Source organism: Rutilus rutilus (genome assembly GCF_951802725.1).
Source record: "Rutilus rutilus genome assembly, chromosome: 19".
Lineage (NCBI taxonomy): Eukaryota > Metazoa > Chordata > Actinopteri > Cypriniformes > Leuciscidae > Rutilus > Rutilus rutilus.
The window spans coordinates 31,300,890-31,327,059 of NC_140232.1; the positions used below are offsets into that span (position 1 = coordinate 31,300,890).

A 26,170-nucleotide genomic window follows, 5' to 3' on the forward strand; every position below is an offset into this window, starting at 1 on the left:
AAGCTTGTAATCTTTTTTTAATACGAGCAATCAATAAGTTATATAGTGAGATGAAAAGTAAAAAGTAGACATGCAAAGCCTGTCAATAATGGGAATTGTGTTATATTCTAATGGTCTTAAAACTATGTTTTTTCTTTATGTTTTGATTGGGGTGAAATGTGAGATGTTTATGTGTGATCCAATCACACATGGAGATAAAAAAGATCAACTGATTTATAAGAATTGGACTTTAACAAAGGATCTGAGTGTCTTAAAATGGCAAAATGACCTCTGTTAGGGAATACATGGAATACCAGAACAGCTCTCAGGGATGAAAGGTCAAAGTTCAATGCGGCTCAGGGTTGGAATTCCTCAATACACAGTGAGCTTATGGATTTTTGAAATGGAGTTAAAACTTTTGTGTTATTTTTGTTTTATTTACATGATATTATAATTCTTTTTTCCAGTACTTATTTCACAACTGCACACACACACACACACACACACACACACACACACACACACACACACACACACACACACACACACACACACACACACACACAAAGTTGTTGTGTTTTCATGTTTTATGGGGACTTTCCATAGCTATAATGACTTTTATACTGTACAAACTGTAAATTCTCAACCCTTACACTAACCCTACTCCTAAACCTATCCATCACAGAAAACTTTCTGCATTTTTAATTTTTCAAAAAACATCACTTAGTATGATTCATAAGCTGCTTTCCTCATGGGGACTAAAAAATGTCCCCACAAGGAAAATAATTTAGGATATTGCCATCTTTGTGGGGATTTTGTCCCCATAATGTAGGGTTTGCCACACACACACACACACACACACACACACACACACACAAAATACACAGGGCATAATTTTATGCATGTTTATTCATAAAAAAAAAAAAAATTGTATTACAGCCACATGATAAACATCAAAATAATACAGAAATGATTTACATACTAAGGAAATACAGAAAATTGATGGTGTGGTTTTTCTGAAAAGACACCAGACAGATGTCTGCTGTATATGAGATTAATATAGTGTCTCAAATGTAAACCTGACATAAAACAATAGCCATAAACTACCATATTCCACAACAAATCACTGCATTCTATCTGCTCGCATTTGACACATCTACCTAATGCGTCAGAGACTAAAAAATACTTGATTTCCTTTTGAAAAATTCCTGACACCCTGTTGCTCCAACTTTTCCTCATCCATTCTAGAAATAATCACATGTAATATATACATGCAGAAAGACAGCCGTTCACACAGAACACGTTTTTCCATTCCACTGCGCTACTTTTACATTGTTTTTTAATGTAAACTCGTGCTAGACTGACGTCTTTAACCGTTGCGCTTGCGTCTGCAGAGTCTCTAAAAAACACATCGATAGAACTTGCACTTTTTTCCATTTTTAACAGCAAAAACTCGTTCTGTGTGAACCTAACAAACAAACACATCCATGCACTTGCAGTCAAGCTTGCACAAACACACACACACGCACACACACGCACACAGAGCAATGGCCACAACGTTAACAGACACATTTACAGACATGCACACACACTCCAGCTCCCGAAACAAACGTGACACTGCAGACAGAAGCTCACATGCACCCCCTGGGAATATCTAGGGTTAGTCTCTCTGATCTGATGATATCATGCTCATATCATAGACACTACAGGCCTTCAAACTGGTGTTCCCTCTTTCAACACCTTGTGCAATGAACAGTCTGTCACAATGCATTTACAGCCATAGCTATTAAGATACACAGAATTAATCAAATATGACACGGTAACCCCTCAAGCTAGACGCATTTCTGTTGCAAAAGGCCAGGCACACAAAGATCCAACCATTTAATTCATATTTAACGTTTTTGACATTCCTGCTTTATAGAGACAAAATCAAAATCGGCTTGTTCAGAAAACCACAAAACATTTTTGGAAAAATACTAGAAAATTTTCATTCATAGGCATTAAGAGAGAAAGAGAGAGTACAACCACAAGATGCCAGAACAATCTGTAGAAAACAACCGTGCTGGTGTCGCGATGCCATCTGCTAAAATGTAGAACATAATCGCAATATGACTGGCAGGCAAACAGCTGGAATATTGCGGGAACGTTAATGGAATTTACTGACATGGCATTTGACGTCGTCCAGGCTGAGTACGGTGCCGTGATCAGTGTTGTTGTTGTTGTGATGTTTCTTGTCGGAGCAGCGGCACAACCTGTATTTCATTACCTTGACAGACAAAAAGTTAAAAAAATGTTGAGGTGTTGTCCTTAACCCTTAAACGTATTTTATAGTGTAAAATAATAATTGAAACAATAATTGAATCTCTGACGACTCAATGAGTGCAATTCACCTTTAATCCTCAAGGTTTAGCAAAACTTGAAATGGCTCAGCGATTTACTGCAGAGCAAGTACTGTATGCAATTAAATATTAGGAACTGATTACACAACACCGTTTTCAACTTAAAACAGAAACATTTTATGCGTTTTGGCCGTTCATTTACACAAAAACGTGTTTTGAGGGCCTGAAAACGCAAACTTTTGAAAACGGTTTTCAAAGTGCTTAATTTACCATTATCGTCTCGGTGTGTAAACAACAAAAACGCAAAGTTTTAAAAGGTAACTAAATATGCTTTATTTATTTTTTACATTATAAATGTCTTTACTGTCACTTTTGATAATAAAGCTGAATAAAAGTATTAATTTATTTTTAAAAAAAACTCTTAATGACCCCAAGCTTTTGAACAGTAGTGTAGGCTATCTTTAAAGGGATACTCCACTTTTTTTGGAAATAGGCTCATTTTACAACTCCCCCAGAGTTAAACAGTTGAGTTTTACCGTTTTCAAATCCATTCAGCTGATCTCCGGGTCTGGCGGTAGCACTTTTAGCATAGCTTAGCATAGATCATTGAATCGGACAGGACCATTAGCATCTCTCTCAAAAAAATGACCAAAGAGTTTCGATATTTTTCCTATTTAAAACTTGACTCTTCTGTAGTTACATCGTGTACTAAGACCGACGGAAAATGAAAAGTTGCGATTTTCTAGGCTGATATGGCTAGGAACTATACTCTCCTTCCTGCGTAATAATCAAGAAACTTTGCTGCCGTACCATGAGTGCAGCAGGCGTAATGATATGACGCAGCACCTGAAAATAGGTCTAATAGGTTAGACAAACTTAGTCCTGGTCACGTTGGAAGTTACTGAGCTGGGGACTATTTTCAGGCGCTGCGTCATATCTTTACGCCTGCTGCATTCATGGTACGGCAGCAAAGTTTCTTGATTTAGAAACTCTTTGGTCATTTTTTTGAGAGAGATGCTAATGGTCCTGTCCGATTCAATGATCTATGCTAAGCTATGCTAAAAGTGGTACCGCCAGACCCGGAGATCGGCTGAATGGGTTCAAAAATGGTAAAACTCAACTGTTTAACTCTGGGGGAGTTGTAAAATGAGCCTATTTCCAAAAAAAGTGGAGTATCCCTTTAAGCTTGCCATTTTGTGTCAAGATATTTTTAGTATTTTTAGCAGATTTTTTTGGGTTAAAATATCCCTTTAATAAACTGTAAAAATGTCATTAGACAAATAAAAACCAAACCCCAGCAGAAATCTTTATGACTGGACAGAGCTTTTATACAGATACTTGATAAACCTTACCTCATAAAGATAGTCAAAAAGCTCCAGAATCGTAAGAATACTGGCTCCAATGAAAAGCCCCATCTGTCCTCCGATATCACCTACCAACACACACAAACACACAGAGACTGAGCGGAAGTGATAGAAATCAGTGCTTTATAATGAATATTTCACAATATTACTATTTTTACTGTATATTTTTAATCAAATAAATGCAGCATTGGTGAGACTTCTTTCAAAAACATAAAACATCTTAATCTAAAGTCTTTTTTTGCCAGTTTTAAGGTGAAAAATGTAAATCTGATCACTTAGAAAAGTAACAGCACACCTCTCGTCAAGAAGCCGCAAGATTTGAGATATCGTTAGTACAAATGATGCAGGACTAGTTAGCAGACACTGCTATTAAGAACTAAGGAACATGTGACTTACCCAACAGACCAGCCACCTCATAGGCTTTCCTCTGCTCGATGGTTTCATAGTTCAGAGCCTCAAAGAACACGTCCAGCACCAGGACATTGTCACTGACAGCACACACAACACAGTTTAGCATGTGTTTGGGCATTCCAGCATGGCAGATTATCAATTAATGTGCTAAAGTCACATAACTCTCATCATTCTCAAGGTAATCAATGAATAAATGTTCAAACACCCATCGCTGTGATGGAGAACAGACACTACTGTACCGAGGTAACAAAGCGATCAATGTTAACTGAACACTCACGTTATGTACTTCTCAGATTTGCTGTACTTCTTTGCGAGGTATTTGACAGACGCTTTGCTGGGGATCTTGACGAAGGACAGCTCTTTACCGTAGCGTGTGATGTTGCACGGAGTCTCGCATGAGCAGTAGTCGCTGTCCGTGTCCACAAGGAAATCTTTGCAACCGCAACAAGATAAATAATAGCATTGCAAACATTAAAAAGATTTTAGAGGTTGCTAATCTTGTTTTGGAGGACTCCTACATTAGGTTTACATGCATTTTAAGGTAAAAAAAAAAAACCCACACACATTAATTTTCGAATAATATACATTGCGACATCAGCTCATTTCTCACAGTGTCTGAAATGGTTCGATCAAGGATTCCGTCTTTCTAAACTCCTTTCCAAGAGCTTCCTCTGCTCTGATTGGTCAGATGGCCCAGTCTCTTGTGATTGGTCGACCGCTTACAACGCGTGCCGGAAATTAAACGTGAATTTCAGATTTGGAGGGATCAGCACTTGTATACACAGTGATACGAACAGTAACAATGGTGTCAGTTTGACCCTATCAATTCGAGCCTGAGTCCTCATCCTTTGAAAGTGGATTTACTTTCGCAGCATCGAAAACAGCGTCTTCTTCCCTTCCCTACCAGTCTCAACTACAACTACAGTGCTTGAGGATCTAAGTAGACATCATTCACGGGCAGCCAATGAAGACCATAGACTGGCATTATGCAAATTTGTTACAAACCTACGTAGGTTTGTGCAGGATGTCAGACTGGAATAACTGAAGACTCCTTTCAGGCAGTTTAGAATCTTTTTTTTTTTTTTTGGGGAGAAAATAATTTATAGTGATAAAGTTTGATCTTTGAAACTTTGCAGACCTTTTACAGCTATAATACACACTACATGAAAAAAAATTATGAAAATTGAAAAATATGATAAAAGTTACTCACCGAGTGCTGGATATGCACAATCTTTATAGAGCATAGGGGTGCAGTAAGGCGCATCACCTGCGGGGGCAGCAAATATCTAAGCATCATTATTGGGATCGTTTGCCCACAAATAAATTCTATCCACATTTTCTCCCTCATGTCGTCCAAACCTGTTACCTGTATGTCTTCTTTGTTTATTTTGTGGAACACAAAAACGAAATTTTAAGACCTAATTGATGTTTTCAACGCAAAGATGTTGTGAGGCTTCAGAAGACTTGTATTTATTGGGCTTTGTGTCATATGGGTTTGGAAGAGCATGTGGATGATTAAACGATGATAGTTTTTATTTCTGTGTGAAATATGAAAAGTGAGAAAGGCTGCTTTATTGTTAACTATTAAAATTATTTTCATTCATTGAAATAAAGCTGAAATAAAATAAAATATAAATATTAGATAAAAAAAACTTAAACTTGGTAACTAACTGAAATAAGTTGAAGTACTAAATTTACTAAAACTAAACCTGGTATAAAAAATAAACCTAAATAGAAATATAAAAAAAAAAAAAAAAAAAAAAAATTTTTTTTACAAAAGCACATTGCAAAATTGCTAAAATTTTTAACTGAAATTAAAACGAAAACTAAAAATATTAAAATAAGAGCTAACTCAAAATATTAATAAATACTTTATTACTATAAATAATACTAAAATAACACTGGTTGATAAATGCACATGAAAAATCAAATACATTTAGAAATTTTCTTCAATGTAACATACTAAGTAAAACGATAATGTCACAGACTGCTCTGAGACATGAAGGTTGAGGATCCAAATGCAGATTTTATTTTGAAAGGGTAATCCAAAGATGTAGTCCAAATCCAGGCAAGGGTCATACACAAACAAGCAATCCAAACAACAACAGAAAAGGGCGGAGGCAAGGAGAGAAATCCGAGGGAACAGGCAGAGAATCAAGGTAACCAGGACACAGGAGAAACAGGATTCAAACACACTCAGAATTTTAGTACAAACACTAAACAAGACTTCGCAGGGAATGACAGAAAGAACCAGGCTTATATAGGATGAGCAAACAAGAAGATGAGACACAGGTGAAAACAATGAGTGCTGATGAGTCCAGGCAGAGAATTATGGGAGATGTAGTTTGTGGATGTGTTGGAGTGCCCTCTGATGGTTATCCCCGGGCACTCTCACTGGTGATCATTACAGATAAGATCAAAACTTTATTAACACACAATCCTGCTTAATTCCTTTTTAATATTAAAAACCTCAAGCACTCACATTTATTAAATTCTCTTACAATGTTCATATGCATCATAATGAATATTCAATGGCCAGAGTCCTTATACGGCAGATATAAATTGCCTCGGGTTAAAATCCCACATGATCATTTAGGCTTTTGTAATCAACTAAATTACATTTCAGTGCCAGTGGCGGTTGAAGAGGAGCAGCTTTCATTTGGTTTCACTGGCTTGATTAACTTGAGTTGTGAACTCCCTTTTTAGAGGGAGATACTAAAAGTACCAATAAAATACCTGCTAGTATGTTACAAATGTGACTGTTAAACACAATTATAGTAACTTTAATCAAGTGTATGCACAATCATTAAAGACGATGTAAATTGTAACGTGAAGATGAGGATCTGTGGTGTCAGTCCCATTATAAACACAACAAAGAGACTGAAAATCAACTTTGGTATTATCAAGTGCTCATTCCTTATGGGAAAAAGATAGACATCAGTGTTATTTTAGTATTATTTATATATTATTATAGTATTTGTTCATATTTGTAATTAGCTTTTATTTTTACTTTTAACTTTTGGCCCTCCAGTGGTTAAAAAACAAAACTGCATGCATTTTACAGAAGAACCTTGTTTTGGTTGTGCTTCGGCTCTTGATTATCCTACTGCTAATAAAACATTCACTTCTAGGCTTAAGAGATATAACCAGTTTGTATGGAAAGGATCTCAAGATGACTAGCTGAAGACGTTACTGTAGCTTTACCCGTTAATAGAAACGGTACTTCCTTGAAAATAAATTCCAGCACAGCGGTAAATGAAATGACCCTTCACAATAGATAACGCTTTACAATGAACTCTGTTAGAGAGCTACATATGGGAATTTATCTGTTCAATAAAATACCTTACTCTCCTGTTGAGTAATAAAAACACCATCATCTCCGTGTCTCTTTTACAACATTTCAAATCCCTCAGTTCTCACCATCTCAGAAAAGCCAAGCTAATGTTGATTCTTGTTTTATTACGAGCTCTGTCTCGTTCTCTTTCTCCAGCAGACTCTCCTCTGTTCGGCGTTTGTTTAAACGGGTGATTTTCTGGAGGTTGGAGATTTAGCGACTGTCAACCTTTCTCACTCATTGTGACAGCTAGCCTCTGCCTCTCCCACACCAGTAGCCGGTGCAACTTTTCTCTATTTACGAATATGACGAGACACGCACAGACAATTAATGTATGTGCACAATTTCCTGCGAAAACCATCCCGTCAGGTCTAAAATATAGACATCTTATTATAGGCTTACATTAGTGAATCAGGGTAAGACAAAACCATCATAAGCCGCGTTTCCATTACACTTCAAATTGAAATTGCGAATTGAAAATACGCCCAATGGAAACACGTCAATTTCGCAAAAACTCCCATTTATCGCAAAAAAGTTTTTAAGCTCACATGAGGTGGTTTTTCAGGCAATTTGAAAAAGAAATATTTCGCAAAACTGCAATGGAAACCCGATGGCAATGTTTTTTGCGCATTTACAGGTCACCTGACGTAAATGACGCGGTGTGTTTGGACAGAATACGAGACAGAGTTCTTTAATAAATTCATAAAAGACTAAAGAATTACAGGAATACTGGATTCTAAACCTCAAAGAAATGCCACAGTCAAGACCTTGAAGCAGATATGAGGGAGAAACACCCAGAAACACCCCATATGTGCCGCTCTCAAGTATAAGGGTCTTTTCTTGCCATTAATGATTGGATAACACACATACGTATCCTTCGATTAATAATAATGGCCAGTGCGGTGGCTGAGTTATACATACACCTACCAACATCTGTTGCCATGATTTTTGGAATTAGTTATCGCAAGAGGAAAAAATTAAGTTGTAGTCGCATAACATCGGTTAATGGAAACGCCGTCATTTCGCAATCGTTTTTTATCAACATTTAGAAAAAAATCTAAAGTCCTGCGCAAATCTGTAATGGAAACGCGCCTATAGTCTTCTTATGGGATAAAAAAATGTATCCACCTCAATTGAGCGCATATGTTTTTTATGCACATCTTGCCGTTTCTATCCATTTTTTTAATGCAATATTCCTAACAACACTGATAGACAGTGGATAAAGCAAGTTTAATTTCACAACACAGACAATAAAGGATCCTGTTCACTATTTCATCGACCTGATGGACTCTGTCATTATAGTAACTGCGGCATTAGAGTAAAATACTTCTGATTTTGTACTGCCCATGCCAAGTGAATGTCAAGAGCTGCTGTAATTGGAGCAGTGACTCACCAGGCATATGCACCATACGGCAGTTGCAGTTTTCCACCAGGTAGCGCGTCTCACAGTCTGTTCGACAGGCGCTGATGCTGTACGCTTTGAAGTAATCCGAGCTTGGCGGGGCCGACTTGCAGCTCCCCCACGGAGCAGGAAGATACACCAGCTGAAAAATAAAAAGCATGAGTCAAAAAAAAGAGAGATCCATTTAAAGCGCATATTAACACCACACCTACTCGCTGCTCTTGGCAGGAAACGAACGTCTGGAATCCTGGAGCAACTCCGAAGCCCAGCTGATCTATAAACGGAGGCTCGTCCTGACTGTGAATCTGAACTTTGATTCCCGCCTCAAATGACGACTCATCTGTGTGAGAAAACGACCGAGAGTGAGAACGAGAATGGGAGTGGCGCGTACCTGGTGTTTTAATCATGTGGTCTCACTTGTCTCTCCCCACACAGGTAAATATTCATCCTGCTGAATGTCCAACATGACCTCCAGGCCGTTTCCAATCCCTCCCTTCACGCTGATCTGCGGTGGGCTGATGTCACCAGAGTTAAAGCTGTAACACTTCCCGTAACGCGTGAACACCTGAAAACACACACAAAAGAAAACTACTGCATACCTTCCATTACAACATTTTGTATCTAAATTTGCTGTGTATTTCTACAGCGCAGATGTTTTGTACCAGACTCATGCGGTGCTCAATGTAGCATTTTTTACATGATTTTTACATACACACTCTGAAAATAATATGAATGGATATGAATTGCCAGTGAAATAGTCACATCAGTTTAGGAGGAACATAAACATAGTGTTCCTTTTGCACTATGTAATAAAGGGATAGTTCACCCAAAAATGAAAATTACTCAACCTCATGTTCCAAACCCATAAGACTTTCGGAAGACCATCTTAAGAACACAAATGAAGACATTTTCCCTCCATTGACAGCTACGCAAAAAACACTTTGACACTGCAAACATTTCATAAAGAGGTCGTAAAACCAATCCAAATGAATTGAAATTTTAGTCAAAATTTTCTGAAGAAACATGATCACTTTATATGATGAATATATTGAATTTAGACCGAGTCACACATAAACATTGATCAGCAAACATACACAGAAGCTCAACCATACCTCCTTAATGCGTGAGAATAAACCTCTTGCAGAAGCTCAAACGTGCTGCGTAACATGAGAATGAAGGGACAGAAAGGGTGAAATGAAACAACATGAGGGTGAACTGATTTTTGGGTGATCTAACCCTTTAACATTCATACAGCCGTGGCCAAAAGTATTGGCAGAGACATCAATTTTGTTTCGCAAAATTTCGCACATTGCTGCTTCATATTTTTGTGGAAACCGTACAACACTTTTTCAAGATTCTTTGATGAATAGAAATTTCAAAAGAACAGCACTTTTTTAAATATTTAAATTTGTGTAATTTAATGCATCCTTGCTGAAATTATATATATAAATATATTTCTAATTTTGTGAACCATTGAAATTCATTCATAATTTGCATAATTAATATGTATTATTTACTGCTTGTTAACATGGCACAGATGGTTGCATTTTATTATTTTCATTCAGTTTTGTTTTCCATGCTGTCCGAAGAGACGTGCAGCCAGACTGAAATGATCTGAACGAAATAAAGTGATATTACAAGAGCTGTAGCAATTCTTTAATAGTAAAAAATCTCTATTCTTCCAAATTGACTTGAGACATAAACAATGAAGGAGCAAGAGAGGCATAAAAAAAATGAAAAGTTCATTGTAGACCTGCTGAGAGTTATTAAAGGGAGCCTGTTCCTATGGAAACAAAGACCCAAGTGTGAAAAACACGGAAACACACACAAACACACACACACACACACACACACACACGCACGTACGCGCACACACTGGGCTCTGTCCTCTTGCTGTGTTCTCTTTGATACGTTAATTAAACATTTAAAGTGTTTTCAAGACATTGCCCTTTGAGCACAACTGCATCTGTCTGTTTGTGTTGAAAACATAGGGAGAGATCCTGAGAGATTTTGTCCCGTCAGATCCGATCAAACCACCCTGCTGTCCATATCAGCATCCATTAGTGTTCCGGTGTGCCTTACACAAACATTCTGCATCAATACTGCAAATCCTGCCACAAAAACATCCCTGTGTGACGTCCACCGAGCCTCAATGACCCTGTAGAACCGCTTATTGAGCATAAGTGACTTTTTTCAAAGACTAAAAACTTCTGAACGGCAGTGTATAAAAGCATTTCTGGAGAGAAAAAGACCTCAGTATTCTGGTGTCACAAACAAAAACATCTCAAACTGTGCCCAGACCTTTCAAAAAACTAATGCCATGCAGCAATCAATTTTAAGAGATCTCTCCAAGACAAAATGATTTGAGCTTCTATCCACATTTATTTGATAGCTCAATTTATTTTGCCATTAAATATCTCGTGGGACTATTTTTTATTTTTACTGAGAACTTTCATGGGAAACATGTACAAAGTCGACAGCAATGAGCAAAACACAGCAGTCCTGAGATGTGTTTTTAACTCTACATACAGACACATCTTGAAACACAGCATTCATTGCAGAAGACAGCGATATCATAATTTTGCAAGTTTTGCATACCTTTTGTATACCAACATCTTACCACATCAACTAACCGATTTCTAGACTAGATCATCCTAAAAAAAAGGAGCCTAAGGTGGTAACCTCATCATAGTTTCTGAAAAACTGCTCTGTTTTGCTGGTTTTATAGTCAGCATAAAAAGGAGATGAGATACATTTTTTTCTTCCCTATTTTGACGTATATCCGAGTGAAACGGCTTCTCAAACAAAATAGAATGTAGGACGGGACTTGATTTTGTCCATGGGGAATTGATTGGGTGGTTGTGGTTTCCTATTGGTGGATCTCATGTGAGTGACAGGTTGCCCCGCCCTCGTGCCACATCATCAGAGAAGAGAGGAGATGTCGCTGCAAGAGGGAGTGGAAGTTATTTTGATTAAAGATCACGAGGGCACATTAATTAAAAAAATATGTGAACAAGATAAATAATTTAATAAATACTGCAATTTTCCATAAAAAAAATAATGGTCCATGTTGATTTCTTGGTGACTTTAAGAAAGTTTTAGGCACTTGTCAGCTAGGCTAGGTTGGGAGACCAGCAAAACCAGCACTTTAGGCAGTTTTGGTCACCAGGAAGGGAATCAGCTTTGTCGTTCATATATAGCCACAAACCCTTTCACCTTCCAATCTGTGACTGACTCATGGCTAGCTGTGGTCTGCGGGTCCTCATGAGGGCAGGTCTGCCCGACAGATCTGCCTGATTTAAGTCTCCGCTGCATGACAGATGTGTGTGCCTCAGGAGCTGTGAGGTGAAATGATTGTACCACTCCATCAGGAGAGAGAGAGAAAGATAAATGGAGGACATCGGCAAGGAGAAAAACAGTCTGATCTGGATGATCCACTTCAGATGCCCCAAAAATGATGCCCCATGTGAAGAGAGAGCGCCAACTCCTGCAAGGATTTCAGATGAAGGCTCTGAATCAACTTGAGCCAATGCTACATTTTTCTATATATCCTAATAATTTGTTAAAAAACGTGTATTCATTACTTCAATTAGCTAATTCTTTCCACCTTCAATGAATACATTATTAGCTGACTGTGTGATTTGAATATGTACATTAACTTGGACACAGTCACCTCTGATAACAGATAACACTCTGAATTGTAACGTAGATGTGCATTTTCTGTAAAGCTGCTTTGAAACTGTGTATTGTGAAAAGCGCAATACAAATAAATGTGAATTGAATTGAATCATGTCCTATGGCTGATTAACGGAAAATACGATACACTAAAAGCATGGGGAATATCCACAGAAATCAGAGCATGTCAGAACTGATTCAGTAAAGTTGCCAGCATGTTGTTATACAGTTGGGTGGTAGTTAAGTGTTGCTTGATACTATGTTGCTCTATGGGATTTTTCAGTAACACTTTACAATAAGGTACCATTTGTTACCATTAGTTGACTACATTTGTTAACATGAACTAACACTGAATTTATTAAACTTAGTTATTGTTAATTTCAACATTAAAATCAAAAGTTGTATCTGTTAATATTATTTAAAGGGTTAGTTCACCCAAAAATGAAAATTCTGTCAGTAATTACTCACCCTCATGTTGTTCCAACCCCGTAAGACCTTCGTTCATCTTCGGAACACAAATTAAGATATTTTTGATGAAATCTGAGCGCTGGCTCACTCCTCCATAGGCTTCTAGGTGACCGAAACTTGCTGGCCCAGAAAATGTATTAAAGAGATCGTTAATATAGTCCAAGTGACTACAGTGGCTCAATCTTAAGTATATCAAGCGACGAGAATACTTTTTGTGCGCAAAAACAAACAAAAATAACGACTTTATTCCACTATTAATTTCCTTCTATCTGGGCCTCGAGTTAGTTTACGTAGTGTTTTTGCGCAGCGCGTCTGTGTTACACGTCACCACGTAGGCTCACTATTGGCTGACACTGGTCATGTGTGTGATGCGTGTGACGCACAACACAGACGCGCTGCGCAAAAACACTACGTGAACTAACTCGAGGCCCAGATAGAAGGAAATTAATAGTGGAATAAAGTCGTTATTTTTGTTTGTTTTTGCGCACAAAAAGTATTCTCGCCGCTTGATATACTTAAGATTGAGCCACTGTAGTCACTTGGACTATATTAACGATGTCTTTAATACATTTTCTGGGCCAGCAAGTTTCGGTCACCTAGAAGTCTATGGAGGAGTGAGCCAGCTCTCAGATTTCATCAAAAATATCTTAATTTGTGTTCCGAAGATGAACGAAGGTCTTACGGGGTTGGAACAACATGAGGGTGAGTAATTACTGACAGAATTGTCATTTTTGGGTGAACTAACCCTTTAATGATGTATTTTTCCTAACGTATGTTGACAAGGATTATGCATTATGCAACAAATGCATTAATCATTGTTAGTAAATGTAGTTCTGTCATGACAACACTTGTTTGGCATGGTAATGGATGTGACAATGTTTGGTCTTGGCGGAATAGATCTGCTACGCTGCTGCGGCTGCAGAGGAAGTACAGGACAGGCTTCTGTGAGCAAGTGGGACATGCTGCTATGTACAACATAGGATACATGAACTACCCGTAGCAGATCTATACAGGTGGAGCTGGGGAAGGTGGAGGGTTTCTGAAAGAGCACTGCACTGCTACAGAAAATGCTGACCAAGTACATTATTTGAAGGTTGAGCAGCGAGCTCATTGGTTCCTGACACAGCAGTAACCAATCAGCAGTGCCCTATAGAGAATGATGTGATTGCAAGCAGATTAAGATTGACCTAACAAGAGTTTCATGACAGGACTGAATTTAATGCATTAATGAATGTAATGCATTTTTTTAAACCTGTTTTTCATCCCTAGGCAAAAATACTAGTAAGTCTGGTTGCTTAGAAAAGTAATAGCATGCCTCTCCTTGCCAAGTCACACAAATAAGCAACAACCTAGCAACCACCAGAACAGTCCAATTTTTGCATAGCAACGCTCAGAACATCTTAGCAACTCTATAACAATGCAATACAAGCAAGCAGCACTCACATCTGAAAAAATGCAAACTTTGCGTGAATTACTGCATAAGAATAACATGCTAAAAAGAAACAAACATTGTCTTTGCCTTATAATTTAGTCATTATCAACAAATTAAAGTAAGTCTGAGAAACATTTTAATGGGCTAACTGAGTTAAAGATGCCTAGATTAGTCAGTTAGTATTTGATGGTCAATGGTCTTCTCAATGGTCTTCATTCTTTATGCGTACGACCCCCCACCATCTTCCTTCGGCAACACTCTGGAGTCCAATTAGCCGTCATGATTAGCTGTAAACATCATTTACGTGGGGTGGGAGCACAGACGGCATGCAAAGGCACTTTAATCACTGCCTCATTATCATGTGTGATTATTTTATTTATTGCACAATAATTTATTCATCGCCAACTGAAGATCTGAAACATTGGCAGTGGTTATTGAAGTCTCAGTGCAGAAAAGAGGACTTGTGTGACTGTGCTTTTGTATATTTTCTTTAAATCACTCAGCTCTATATTTTGTTGCATGCTGGCTTATATATTGTGGTTTCTTTAATGCTCAACAAGTTTGCATTTATCTGATAATAAAAAAACTGTAAAAACAGCAATATTTTGACATAATATTACAATTTAAAATAACTGTTTTCTATGTTAATATATTTTAAACTGTAATTTGTTCCTGTGATCAAAGCTGAATTTTCAGCATCATTACTCCAGTCTTCAGTGTCACATGATCCTTCAGAAATCATTCAAATATGATGATTTGCAGCTCAAGAAACATTTATTATTATTATTATGATCAATGTTGAAAACAGTTGTGCTGCTTCATTTTTTCTTTGCTGAATAGAAAGTTTAAAACAGAAATATTTGGTAACATTATTAAGGTCTTTACTGTCACTTTTGATTAATGTAATGCATCCTTGCTGCTGAATAAAAGTATTATCTCTTAAAAAATGAAGGATAAATTAAACTGATTTAACAGGGTTGATCTATTGAGCTTGACAAATTCGGTTAAGAAAACAATATATGTGAGAATTGAGACAATGGAACAAGATTATTTACTTGATTTCCCGCCATGTGGAAAAAAGAGTCCAAATGATGTAAATCGTTGGGTTAGAATTTTACAGTTATTGAAATGGAGGGAAATGTGTGTTATATAACAGAGATCAATTATTGTGCACAAAAAATTGTTTTAAAATATAATATTCAAATTCAAAATATAATCATTAAAAATAGCTTTTTACTACAATTAATTGAAAGTCAATTCAACATAAAATGTAAAAATGATGACATGCTGGACACAGAAGAGAAAGTCAAGACCTCTGACATGCCAAAAAACTCACCAGATATTTACTGTGTTTTAAAACCAACAAACAATTGAGATTTTTCTTATTCGGCCTTCAAACATTGTTGTGGCCTTCAAGTCAAAAAGGTTTTAAAACTAGCTACTTGTGCGAGATAACTTTTTAATAGGTCTCACGACAGAAAAAAGTAATGCATCACCAAGCACATCCTATCTCTGGAAAGTGTCAAATAAAGCAGTTTGGAGAGTGTATAAACAGCATTCGAGCCGAATGACTTCAGTCATCAAGGCCAATGAAGCAAGCAATTCCCCTCCCAGAACGAAACCCACCAAGCATTTAATTGTAGCCACACAGGGCTTAAAAAAAAAAATCAAAAGCACAAAATAAGAGCAGGCTGGCCCGTGAATAGGAGAGCCATCCCTCGAACTCCATTAACAATTAGCCCACAAAATGTCTGGTGCACTTCACTGGGCTATTTTTTCCCAAAGCACTGAGTCAGTGAAGACAGAGATAAAGAATAAAATGTCCCAGACGCTCTCTCACACATCACACCAAATCTAATATTTAACACTGACCTATTTTAAAGCCTGCTGGAGTTTTCCCTGCTGTGGGAGTTTAAAGCAGCCTGAAGCAAATGGGATTGCTTTTCTTCAAAAGCCTGGCAATGAAGGTGAAGATAAAATCATCGGGGAATAAGAAACATGCAGAGGTTTTCTGGGAGACTCTTTGCACATCAGGGAACTACTAATGCTGTTATACAAGCATTTATATTTAGAGATGGAAAAATCCCTGTACAATACGCTCATGTTGGCATTTGGGTAAGTAGGGCATTATCACCAATACACCACACAAAACACTTCAGATGCTTCCGACGGGGATGGGGGGAGTCAGTTCGACATGTCGCCATGGAAACTTGGAGAGAAACATGGTTACATCATCAAGTAACCTTTTCAGCACCATAGCCCTTACAGTGTCATAGTGAACTCCAATGCTCATTTTCAGTAATGAGCTGCTGCTCACATCTGCTCTCATCGCTTACAGTTAAAATTGTAGGTCTGAGTCACTGGCTTCTCGTGCAAAAACAATACTATAGCAGCGGTTTCAGACGGTACAACCATGGTACACTGATACACAGTTGTAATCGAAATTATTCAACCCCCGTTGCAAATCAGGGCCCGTATTCATAAAAAATCTTAATGCAAAGAGTAGCTCCTAGTGACAAAATTCAAAGAAAATTCTTGGGCGTTTACTCTTAAAATTAAAGAAAAATCCTAGTAAAGAAAAAAGCATCTTAACCCTTAAAAGAGGTCTTAAGGTCAAAATTGTTAGGAGTACGGACGAGGACTTTTAAGAGGCTTAAGAGTTTCTTTAGCAGAGGAGAAAATGGCAGAAAGATGAAGAGGGAGAAGAAATGTGTTGCAGACAATGGATGACAGTGAGTTAATAAGTAGCTATAGATTAGATGGGATCATGTTTGTGACAGATCTTATTAGAAACACGCTAACATCTCTAACAGCACAGAAATGCCATAGCGCCAGAAATGAATGTAATCACTACATTAAGATATTTGGCAACTGGGAACATTGATGATTTGGGTCTGTCACAACCTTCTGTAAGCAGAGTGATCACACAAACAATTACAGCATTTTCAGAACCTCTTATTGTGTCACAGTTCATTTAGTTTCCACTGGACATTCCCACCTTGCAGGCTCAAAAAACTGCGTTTATGAATATAGCAGGCTCTCCTGGTGCGCACAATGAGGGGGAATGAAACGTTAATAATTTGCGCTATAAGCTCCCACATCTGCTTCTTGCCCCGTGCTGTGACACCCGGCCCGAATTTTCCTTTAAGGATGGCCTTGTGTACATCCACTAACTGGGCTAACAGTAAACACTGTTCCTCCGTCCAGTTGGGCTTTCTCGTCCTTCTTGTTTTTGATTCCATGTTTGCTAAATTAAAACCAAAATTAAAACCACCACTTAAATAGACATGCCAACAATCAGTGTAATTGGAAAGTGTGGAACGATTTTTATCATTCTAAGCCAATCAAATACCAGAAATTAACAGCATGGTAAAAAAAAAAAAAAAAAAAAAAAAAGAAAGTAATATACATATATATAATGTGTGTGTGTGTGTGTGTGTGAGCAGACCCTATACTTAAAATCACTCTTTTTTTTCCCTTCTTGGACAACCAACCAATCACAGTCTTCAAAAGATTGTGTCATACGTAGCAACGGGGTCAGCCCCACCTCCTCACTAAGATGAAAGTTTTTATCTTTTCCTTGCTCAGAATTGCTCTCAGATCGGTCCCGAATTGCTCTTCAAGACTCTTGCGTATAAGTTTTTAAGCTAAATTGGGAGTTTTCTGGATTCTTAGAAGCTTTAAGAATACGGGCCCAGGTTTATTGGTAACATTTTCAGACTTTCAGCTGTTTGCAATTAACAATTCAAACAAAAGAAATTGAAATAGCTCAACACAAAAGTGGTTTCCCCAAAATCAACTGAAAATGCTACTTTTAATGACTTCTGCAGTCTCAAAATTATTCAACCCCCTGAATAGAATCCCTCACAACAGCACAAATCTGCAAAACAGGTGTTGTCTCAAGCACACCTGATGCAACAAACCAAGGGCTTAATTAGTTGCACCAGGTGTGCTTGAGCTAGAACACATGAAATATCTGAACTGGCTAGGTTTGTTGAGTGTCACGTTTGACCTCATGTTAGAAATATGGCTAAGTGAAAAGAATGGACTAAAAAGTTAAGAGAAGATATCAAAGCCATTCACAAACAAGGAACAGGATACAAAAAGATAGCAAAGGCACTAAATGTTCCTAGAGACATCGTTGGTAATCGATATCTGCCTGCCATCCCAGAAAAGTTAGTAAAGACATTGTTAAAATAGTCCAAGTGACTACAGTGACTCAACCTTATCAAGCGACAAGAATACACTCTTAGCAGGAGTGAGCCAGCTGTCAGATTTCATCAGAAATATCTTAATTTGTGTTCTGAAGATGAACGAAAGTCTTACGGGGTTGGAACAACATGAGGGCGAGTAATTACTGGCAGAATTTTCGTTTTCACTTGATGGGGCTGAATATTTTTGAGACTGCAGAAGTCATTAAAAGTTGCATTTTCAGTTGAATTTGGGGAAACCACTTGAAACATTTGTTGTGTTGAGCTATTTCAAATACTTTTTTATTTATTTATTTGTTCATTGCAAACAGCAGAAAGTCTGTACATTTTGCCAAAAAACCTGATTTGCAATGGGGGTTGAATAATTTCGATTGCAACTGGCACTGAATGATTACCACATGCATGTATCATGGTATTTCCATACTTTCCATAAAAAAATCATTCTTTTAACGGATTGGAATGTTTTACATACTTTCTACTTCAAAAATGTCAAGTTTAATTCAATGTTACTTGCATTTCTTAGTAATTATTCATGAAATGTATTAGCAATTTATGAGTGAAAACTGTTTCAAAGTAAATCCTTCTTTTTCTCCTGTGTTCTGGCCTGACATCAATTCACTATGGTAAGCCTACAATAATCAACATATATTTTGCAGTGCCATCTTGTCTGATTACAAAGAAAGGATCGTGTGTTCTTGAGCAGCAAATCATCATATTAGAATGATTTCTGAAAGATCATGTGACACTGAAGACTCAGAAAAATTCAGCTTTGCATCACAGGAATAAATTCCATTTTAAAATATATTAAAATAGAAAACAGAATTGGAATCATATTTCACAATATTACTGTTTTTACTATATATTTTTTTATCAAAACATGCAGCATAAGAGCTGCAGTTAGCATAAGAGACTCTTTGGCCCCAAATTAGTAAACCGTAGTGTATAAATTAAACTGCTATATTGTTTTGAATGCGCACGTCCTGTGTGTAGACTCCCCCGTTCACACAACAGACGCTCTAATAATGCGTGCAAACTCAACTGAATTGACAGCTCTCTGGCCCAAACCTCTCTCACACACTAGCCTCAGGCCATCACGCCATCATTATAGTTGAGCCCTGGCTTTACCATGTTACCGGATACATAAAAGAAAATGGGTATTTTTCAGTACTTTTTGTTAGTGTTGTGAAATGAAAGCCATAAAACAACTCAACAGCACAATGTGAACCCTGGGAAATCTCGAGAACTACAAACTTCATTCCAGCAGCGTAAATTATTGGACTGTCAAAGATCACACCCCAGCATTTGGATGAAACCTAGAAAAAGCCTCCGGCTCTCTCAGTACACCAGATAAATCAGATAAATCTTCGCATCAAATAAATACACCAGGGCTGCTGTATTGGGGCTTGAAGTGAAAAGAGTTCAAAGAAATCTATCACTGTGCATTCCTAGAGTTTCTCACCACGCTGAAGTCCTCGGGTCGGCACGGCGAGCCTCTGAACTGGCAGGACAGCAGCATGTCTTTAATGTCGTGTCCTGTTCTATTATAGAACTCCCACATGCTGAAGTGTCGTGGCTTGAACAGGCGAAAGTCTGCTTTGCTCTTGAGAACCTCCATCACGCTTTCTTCAACCAGGTGAGAGTCACGAATCTCATGTCTATAGAGACAGACACAAAAATACCAAGAATTCACTCTTAAAAATAAAGGTTCCAAATAGGGTTTATTGCAGCAATGCCTTGAAGGACCATTTCAAGTTCCCCAAAGAACCAATCAGTGAACTGTTTTTGTTTTTTGTTTTTTTTTATATAGTGGAAGTTCAATGGAGTCCAAAACAAGATTGGACCACATTGAGTTTATTGTGTGTGGACATATATATGTTTGAAAAGAGGAGCTCCCGTCTGTATAGCGCTTTGTGAAGAGCTTCAAATGTTTCTATTTACAACATGTTTTCTGCAGCCAATCACAGACATGTTTGTTGAGCGCATGAACGCAATGCCCAATTAGAGACGTCTAGGTTAGTCAGAATCTGCTCAATACGCCAGAGCTCAGCGTTAGATGTAAATAAGAGATCCATTGTGCAGTACAGACAGATTTTTTTAATTCTAACACTTTTCATTGAACTGAAAAGATATCAGCTTCATTGATTATATCTTAGATCGCTTTCTGGTGTAACCCATTCATAATTTGAATAAAAGTGCACACTGCAAAGTTTCGGGAGAGAAAATATTAAAATGAGGGATTGAATCTGAAACTGTGACGTTTGAAAATAGATACATGCATTAAGTCTTAAATAGACCTGCCACTTGTTCTGTTACCTGTAATGTGTTTTTTTTACTTTCATTTTACTAAATTTTCATACAATTTTTATTTACCTGAACTATATTTGAAGGCTGCGTGCTAATGTTTTAATGTATTATTTACTTGTTATCATTAATAGCATTAGATCCCACCCTCCCTTCAGAGCGTATGCAAAGCCACTCCTCCTTCAAAACACATGAACACACACAGCAGAGTCTGCAAAGCGTCACGTGAGATGGCGTTAAATTACCTCATGTCTCAAAGCACATAACATTACAATAATAATGTACATAAAAAACTTACAGAGCTCTTACATGTACCACCTGACTGCTGCAGATTCATTTCGACGTTGACAATGTTGACACTGAAATACATAAATCCGAGTCTGAGGAAGTGAACAGCTCCGGGTAGAACATCACCGGTTGCCATCTTGCAAATACAGTTACGACATGGCATGAACGCAGCATAAGCTTGTTGTTTTGGTTCAGGAGAAACTCTACAACTCTGCATAGCCTTACAGAACACACTGATGACGTGTGATGTCTGCGTGAGCAGTGTGTGGAGTTATGGAAATACATATGTTAACAGGCAGGTAGGACATCGTATTCGAACCATTGCATTTGGACCGAATGCAATGATTGGACAAACATATTTAGTACCTATTTTTTTATATTTAGACCACTTCTATTATTGATCGCTATCAGGATGTGCAGAGAGTTTCAAGCAGTAGAACAAAAAGTGTTTATGAAAAAAAAAAAACTTAAAAAAAAAATTAGAATAGCAACAGTGACAACATATAAAGACATGCAGAACTCAAAATCTCAAAATTAAATCTCAATTTGACTACACTCATACCTGCACTGTAAAAAGTGAACAATTAGATCAACTTAAAAAAATTAAATTAATTAATTAAATTAAGTTTTCTCAACTTAAATTATCACGTTTTATCGTGGAAAAACGTGATAATTTAAGTTATGAAAACTTAATTTCTTTAGGTGTTACCAATTGAAGTAATTTTTTTAAGTTGATCCAACTGTTAACTTTTTACAGTGTGAGCCCAAATAATGGCACAATGTCAATATTTATTTTGTGCCCTTGATGCAGCACAGCTGTGCATGTTCCTTACAGTATGATGAATAGTCAAGGTTAATTCCCTGTAAACATATCGGAAAGTGCCGCACTGGACCGAATACAGAAAGAGACAGTGTGTGTGAGCACTTGGAATGCAGAAGCAGGAATGACTGAAGACCAATTCAAACCCACATCACATCACAGCTGCTGGGTGTTACAACACTGCAGTAACTAAATCACGACTTCCCAGTGCCAGATGGAAACAGATCCTGTTCCTACAGCCAAAGATTTCATTTTTTTAATAATGTTAAACCTCCACAATCAAAAAAAGACCTGTCACATCTGCCGTTTCACAATCTACAGGTCACTTTCCTCGATTAAAATGGAACAATAATCAGACTGCATCTTTCAATTAGCCAGAAAAGCACTTATGGACTCCATATGCGACAAGAGGGAGATGCAGGAAATCTATAACTTCAGCAGGGACTCCCCAGAGCTCTGCATTTTCATTTCCGCTCCTCAAGTTCAATAAAAACACGCTAATCATTTACACTCCAATGTGCTTGTGCGTTCATGCGGGGAATACGAGAGCATAATCTACTGAGCGAGTGACTCATGCTCATTTTTAAAACTTAACCACAGCCGCTTGACTGATACGCACGCGTTCACCAACCTCGAGTTCAGCAGCGCCAGCAACTCCCCCGTGTGGTACAGGTCGTTGCGTGTGATCCTGCTGAAGCGGATGGAGTTGAGATTGCAAATCGTCACTGCGGGGAAGACCATCACGGGCGTCGAGATCTCGTCCAGCTTGGTGACGTGAGGGTATTCCAGGTAGAACTGAATCCGATCGACGCAGACGTACATGAGAAAGGTCAAAGAGCTGAGGAAAAACACCAGCCAGAGGCAGCATTTGGCCGTGATCTTCTCATAAGAGAAGATATGAGAGATGCCATGCAGAGTCGAGGTGTGAGCGAACACTTGCAGCGGAGGCGGCTGGTCGTAATCAATGTCCATAGGTTCCACTTTAAGATCCATCATTGATGTCTTCATTGCACAGGTCTTCCAATGCAAAGCTGTGAAACTCTCCCTAAGACATTAAACACAGAAATACACATTTTATTTCCATAGTTCCTGTGACCATAAATGAGTCATCATACAGTAAAGTCATTTTGGGATGCAGCTCTGTTAAAGTCAACATGAAATCAGAATGGACAGTTCTTCTTTTTTTTTATGGAATATTGCAGTAATTATTATAATAAATGATTTATCTGTGCACGTCATTATTTTAAAAAAATTAATGTGCCCTCATGATCAAAATAAATTCCCCTCCCACACAGCAACATCTCTTCTCTTCTCTGATGACGTGTTTACTGGCATGAGAGCGGGGCAACCTGTCACTCACATAACATCCACCAATAGCAAACCACAACCATCCAATCAATTTCCATTCTACAAAATCAAGCCCCGCCCTATATTTTTTCTTGTTTGAGAAGTTTTTTCCCTGGGATATACATAGGGAAGAAAAGACTTACCCAACTTCTGTCTCATGCCAACTTTATGCTGGGCTGGTAACTGAAAGGCTGTAGGTTCAAAACCCCACAAGGGTTGATCCATGAAATGTCTCTACTTGTTCTTGACAGTGTTACTGCAATATTTCTTATTTTTATTTAAGTTTTTCTTTCAATGTAATATTTCAATATTTTTTCCAGTTTTATTTGAAGAAATAAAACGGTTTTCAGTTTTAAGATTTTAAATGGTAAGTTCACCAAAAAATATTTTTTTTGTCATTAATTACTCACCCTCATGTCGTTCCAAACTCTTAAGACTTTTGTTCATCTTCGGAACACAAATGAAGATCTTTTTGATGAAATCTGAGAGCTTTCTGTCCCTTTGACAGCTATGCAACTAACACTTTGATGCTTAATTAATGGGTGAACTATCCCTTTAAGTGAAATTACTAATCAGCAAACACAAGTTCATCTTGGCATCTCCCTAAAAACATATGCTATATCCCAATATCAGGGGTCTTCAACAAATCAATCATTGTTTGATCTCAAACAAGTTCAGCTAAATGTTCCATTTCCATATAGAAATGTAATGTACAAGTAGGCCTATAAGACTTTGTACATCAGTGCAACACTCAATTTACGATAGATCTCTGTTCCTTCTCTGTACCATATAGTTCAGACACGTAGACAGCATGTAGAGGAAAATCTGCTGTCCACGGCAACTTCCCAATAGTGTTTAATTATAGTCTATCAACCAACTGACAAGAAAAACTCAAAATCAAAACGACATATTTCCCACAATTAAAAGAATCGTAAAAAAAAGAAAGAAACGAACATTACATTCTTTTTTGCATTCATTTGTGGCATTCATTTTGCATTCATTCATATATATATATATATATTACATGTTTATATTATAGACATAAATAATGTAAAAGGTAGAATAGGCCTATGCATAAATGATTTAATTTATGTTTAATAAGTAAAGCTAAAACAATAGTTCTCATTACTGCATTAAAATAATGAGAATCATCACTCAGAATCAAAAGCAAAACATCTACTCATCTAGGCTATGCCAAAAGTGTAAAATGTGCTTAATTGCCATTAAAATAATGTCACAACTCAGAAATGTTAATGCTACAAAAACATTTTTCACGTGACCTAAACATATTTTCGTGAGATCCACCTTGTCTCAGGTGAAATCACGATTCGTTTTTAGGTTTGTCACACTGTATCACTCAACAGAACCCAACAGACAATTAAAGCGCGCGACAGTGACCGTAACAGTAGCGTTCACTTGTAGCGTTTACCTGAAGCACTTCAGAAAGATGCTGTACATGAAAACAGATGCCAGTTATCCGAACATTTCTCCGGTGTTCGTGCAGAAATCAGCCGATCCCGTCGTCCACCCGACAGACCGATGGAAACCCATATCTGTGATGAAATGATGACTCGCGCGATGGATGATCTCTCTCGAGTGACGATCCTGAAGCTCTAATGGCTGAAGCCAAGGATCGTGAGAGTCTCTCTCTCTCTCTCTCTGTGTGTGTGTGCGTGCGAGAGAGAAGAGAGTGGGAGGGCAATTATGAATTCATAGATAGCTAGTACTAGATATAAGAAAACGTACCACAATCGTATATGTTTTTGTACATGCATGGTTATGCCACGTTTTGGAGCAAGTATGGCAGAATCGTATTTTTTACATGATATAAAATACAGAACTGGTAGCCTACATGATGCAGTGATGGTACAGACTATAGTGAAATTCATGTAAGCTATCATGATATTTACCTACATGTCCAGTAGGCTACCATGTCCAAATAAATAAATAAAATATATGGCAATGGTACTTTTGGACATGCTTTTGTAAGTATTGTAGTTTTTTTTACATGCACCATGGTAATACCTTGGTATTAAGTATATATGTAAATACCAGGTACATTCATAGTAATCTATCTATCTATCTATCTATCTATCTATCTATCTATCTATCTATCTATCTATCTATCTATCTATCTATCTATCTGTCTGTCTGTCTGTCTGTCTGTCTATTAGTCTGTCTGTCCGTCCGTTCTATCTTTTTCAGTACCATGGTATATATCCAAATACCATATGTCATAATATTGTGGTGCTACCACAGTATTTTTTATAAAGATAAGAAAAATCAAAAATTCTTTCAGCAGTTATCGATGGGTTTTCTCTTAAACATTACATATATTCATACTGTACACACAGACACACATATATTCTATTATATTATATTATATTACAGTTTTTCTCAGTCGCTTTGGTACATTTCTCGAATCATCCTCGACATTTGCAAAACAGTAAGTGCATTTCTCAAAACAATTCGTATAAATAGCAAAACACCATGACAAAAGCCAGTCTCTTGCTCAAAATCCTTAGTTCATCTCTCAAAATTAAATATCTGTGTCAATGAACATGTCAGTGCCATCAGAATGAAAAGTCCTTGTGTCATTGTGTACGGATAAGACAGTCGAATTGCTTAGTCATGTTGTCAATAAAACACTGGACTCTGTTAGTATTACCTGATGTAAACTATGGCAACAGTTGGATGACAGTTACTGTATTGAAATGTTCAAAGCACTTCTTCTGCCATACATTCATTGCATAAGTACAAATTTACACACTACTGTACGTGAGTTATTGATTGAAAGAG

At 37.5% G+C, this 26,170-nt stretch overlaps 1 protein-coding gene across 1 annotated transcript; it reads right to left on the minus strand.

Moving 5' to 3' along the window:
- Positions 1-877: 877 nt before the first annotated feature.
- Positions 878-24,986, minus strand: asic1a (acid-sensing (proton-gated) ion channel 1a). The gene is made up of 11 exons (XM_084389385.1): positions 24,801-24,986; positions 22,656-23,069; positions 20,075-20,270; positions 9,247-9,394; positions 9,042-9,169; positions 8,821-8,971; positions 5,304-5,360; positions 4,371-4,524; positions 4,079-4,170; positions 3,671-3,750; positions 878-2,245 (listed from the first exon to the last, which is right to left on the minus strand). The coding sequence occupies exons 1-11, from the start codon at positions 24,827-24,829 to the stop codon at positions 2,126-2,128; spliced, it is 1,569 nt and encodes a 522-aa protein (XP_084245511.1). The 5' UTR covers positions 24,830-24,986; the 3' UTR covers positions 878-2,125.
- Positions 24,987-26,170: the final 1,184 nt, after the last annotated feature.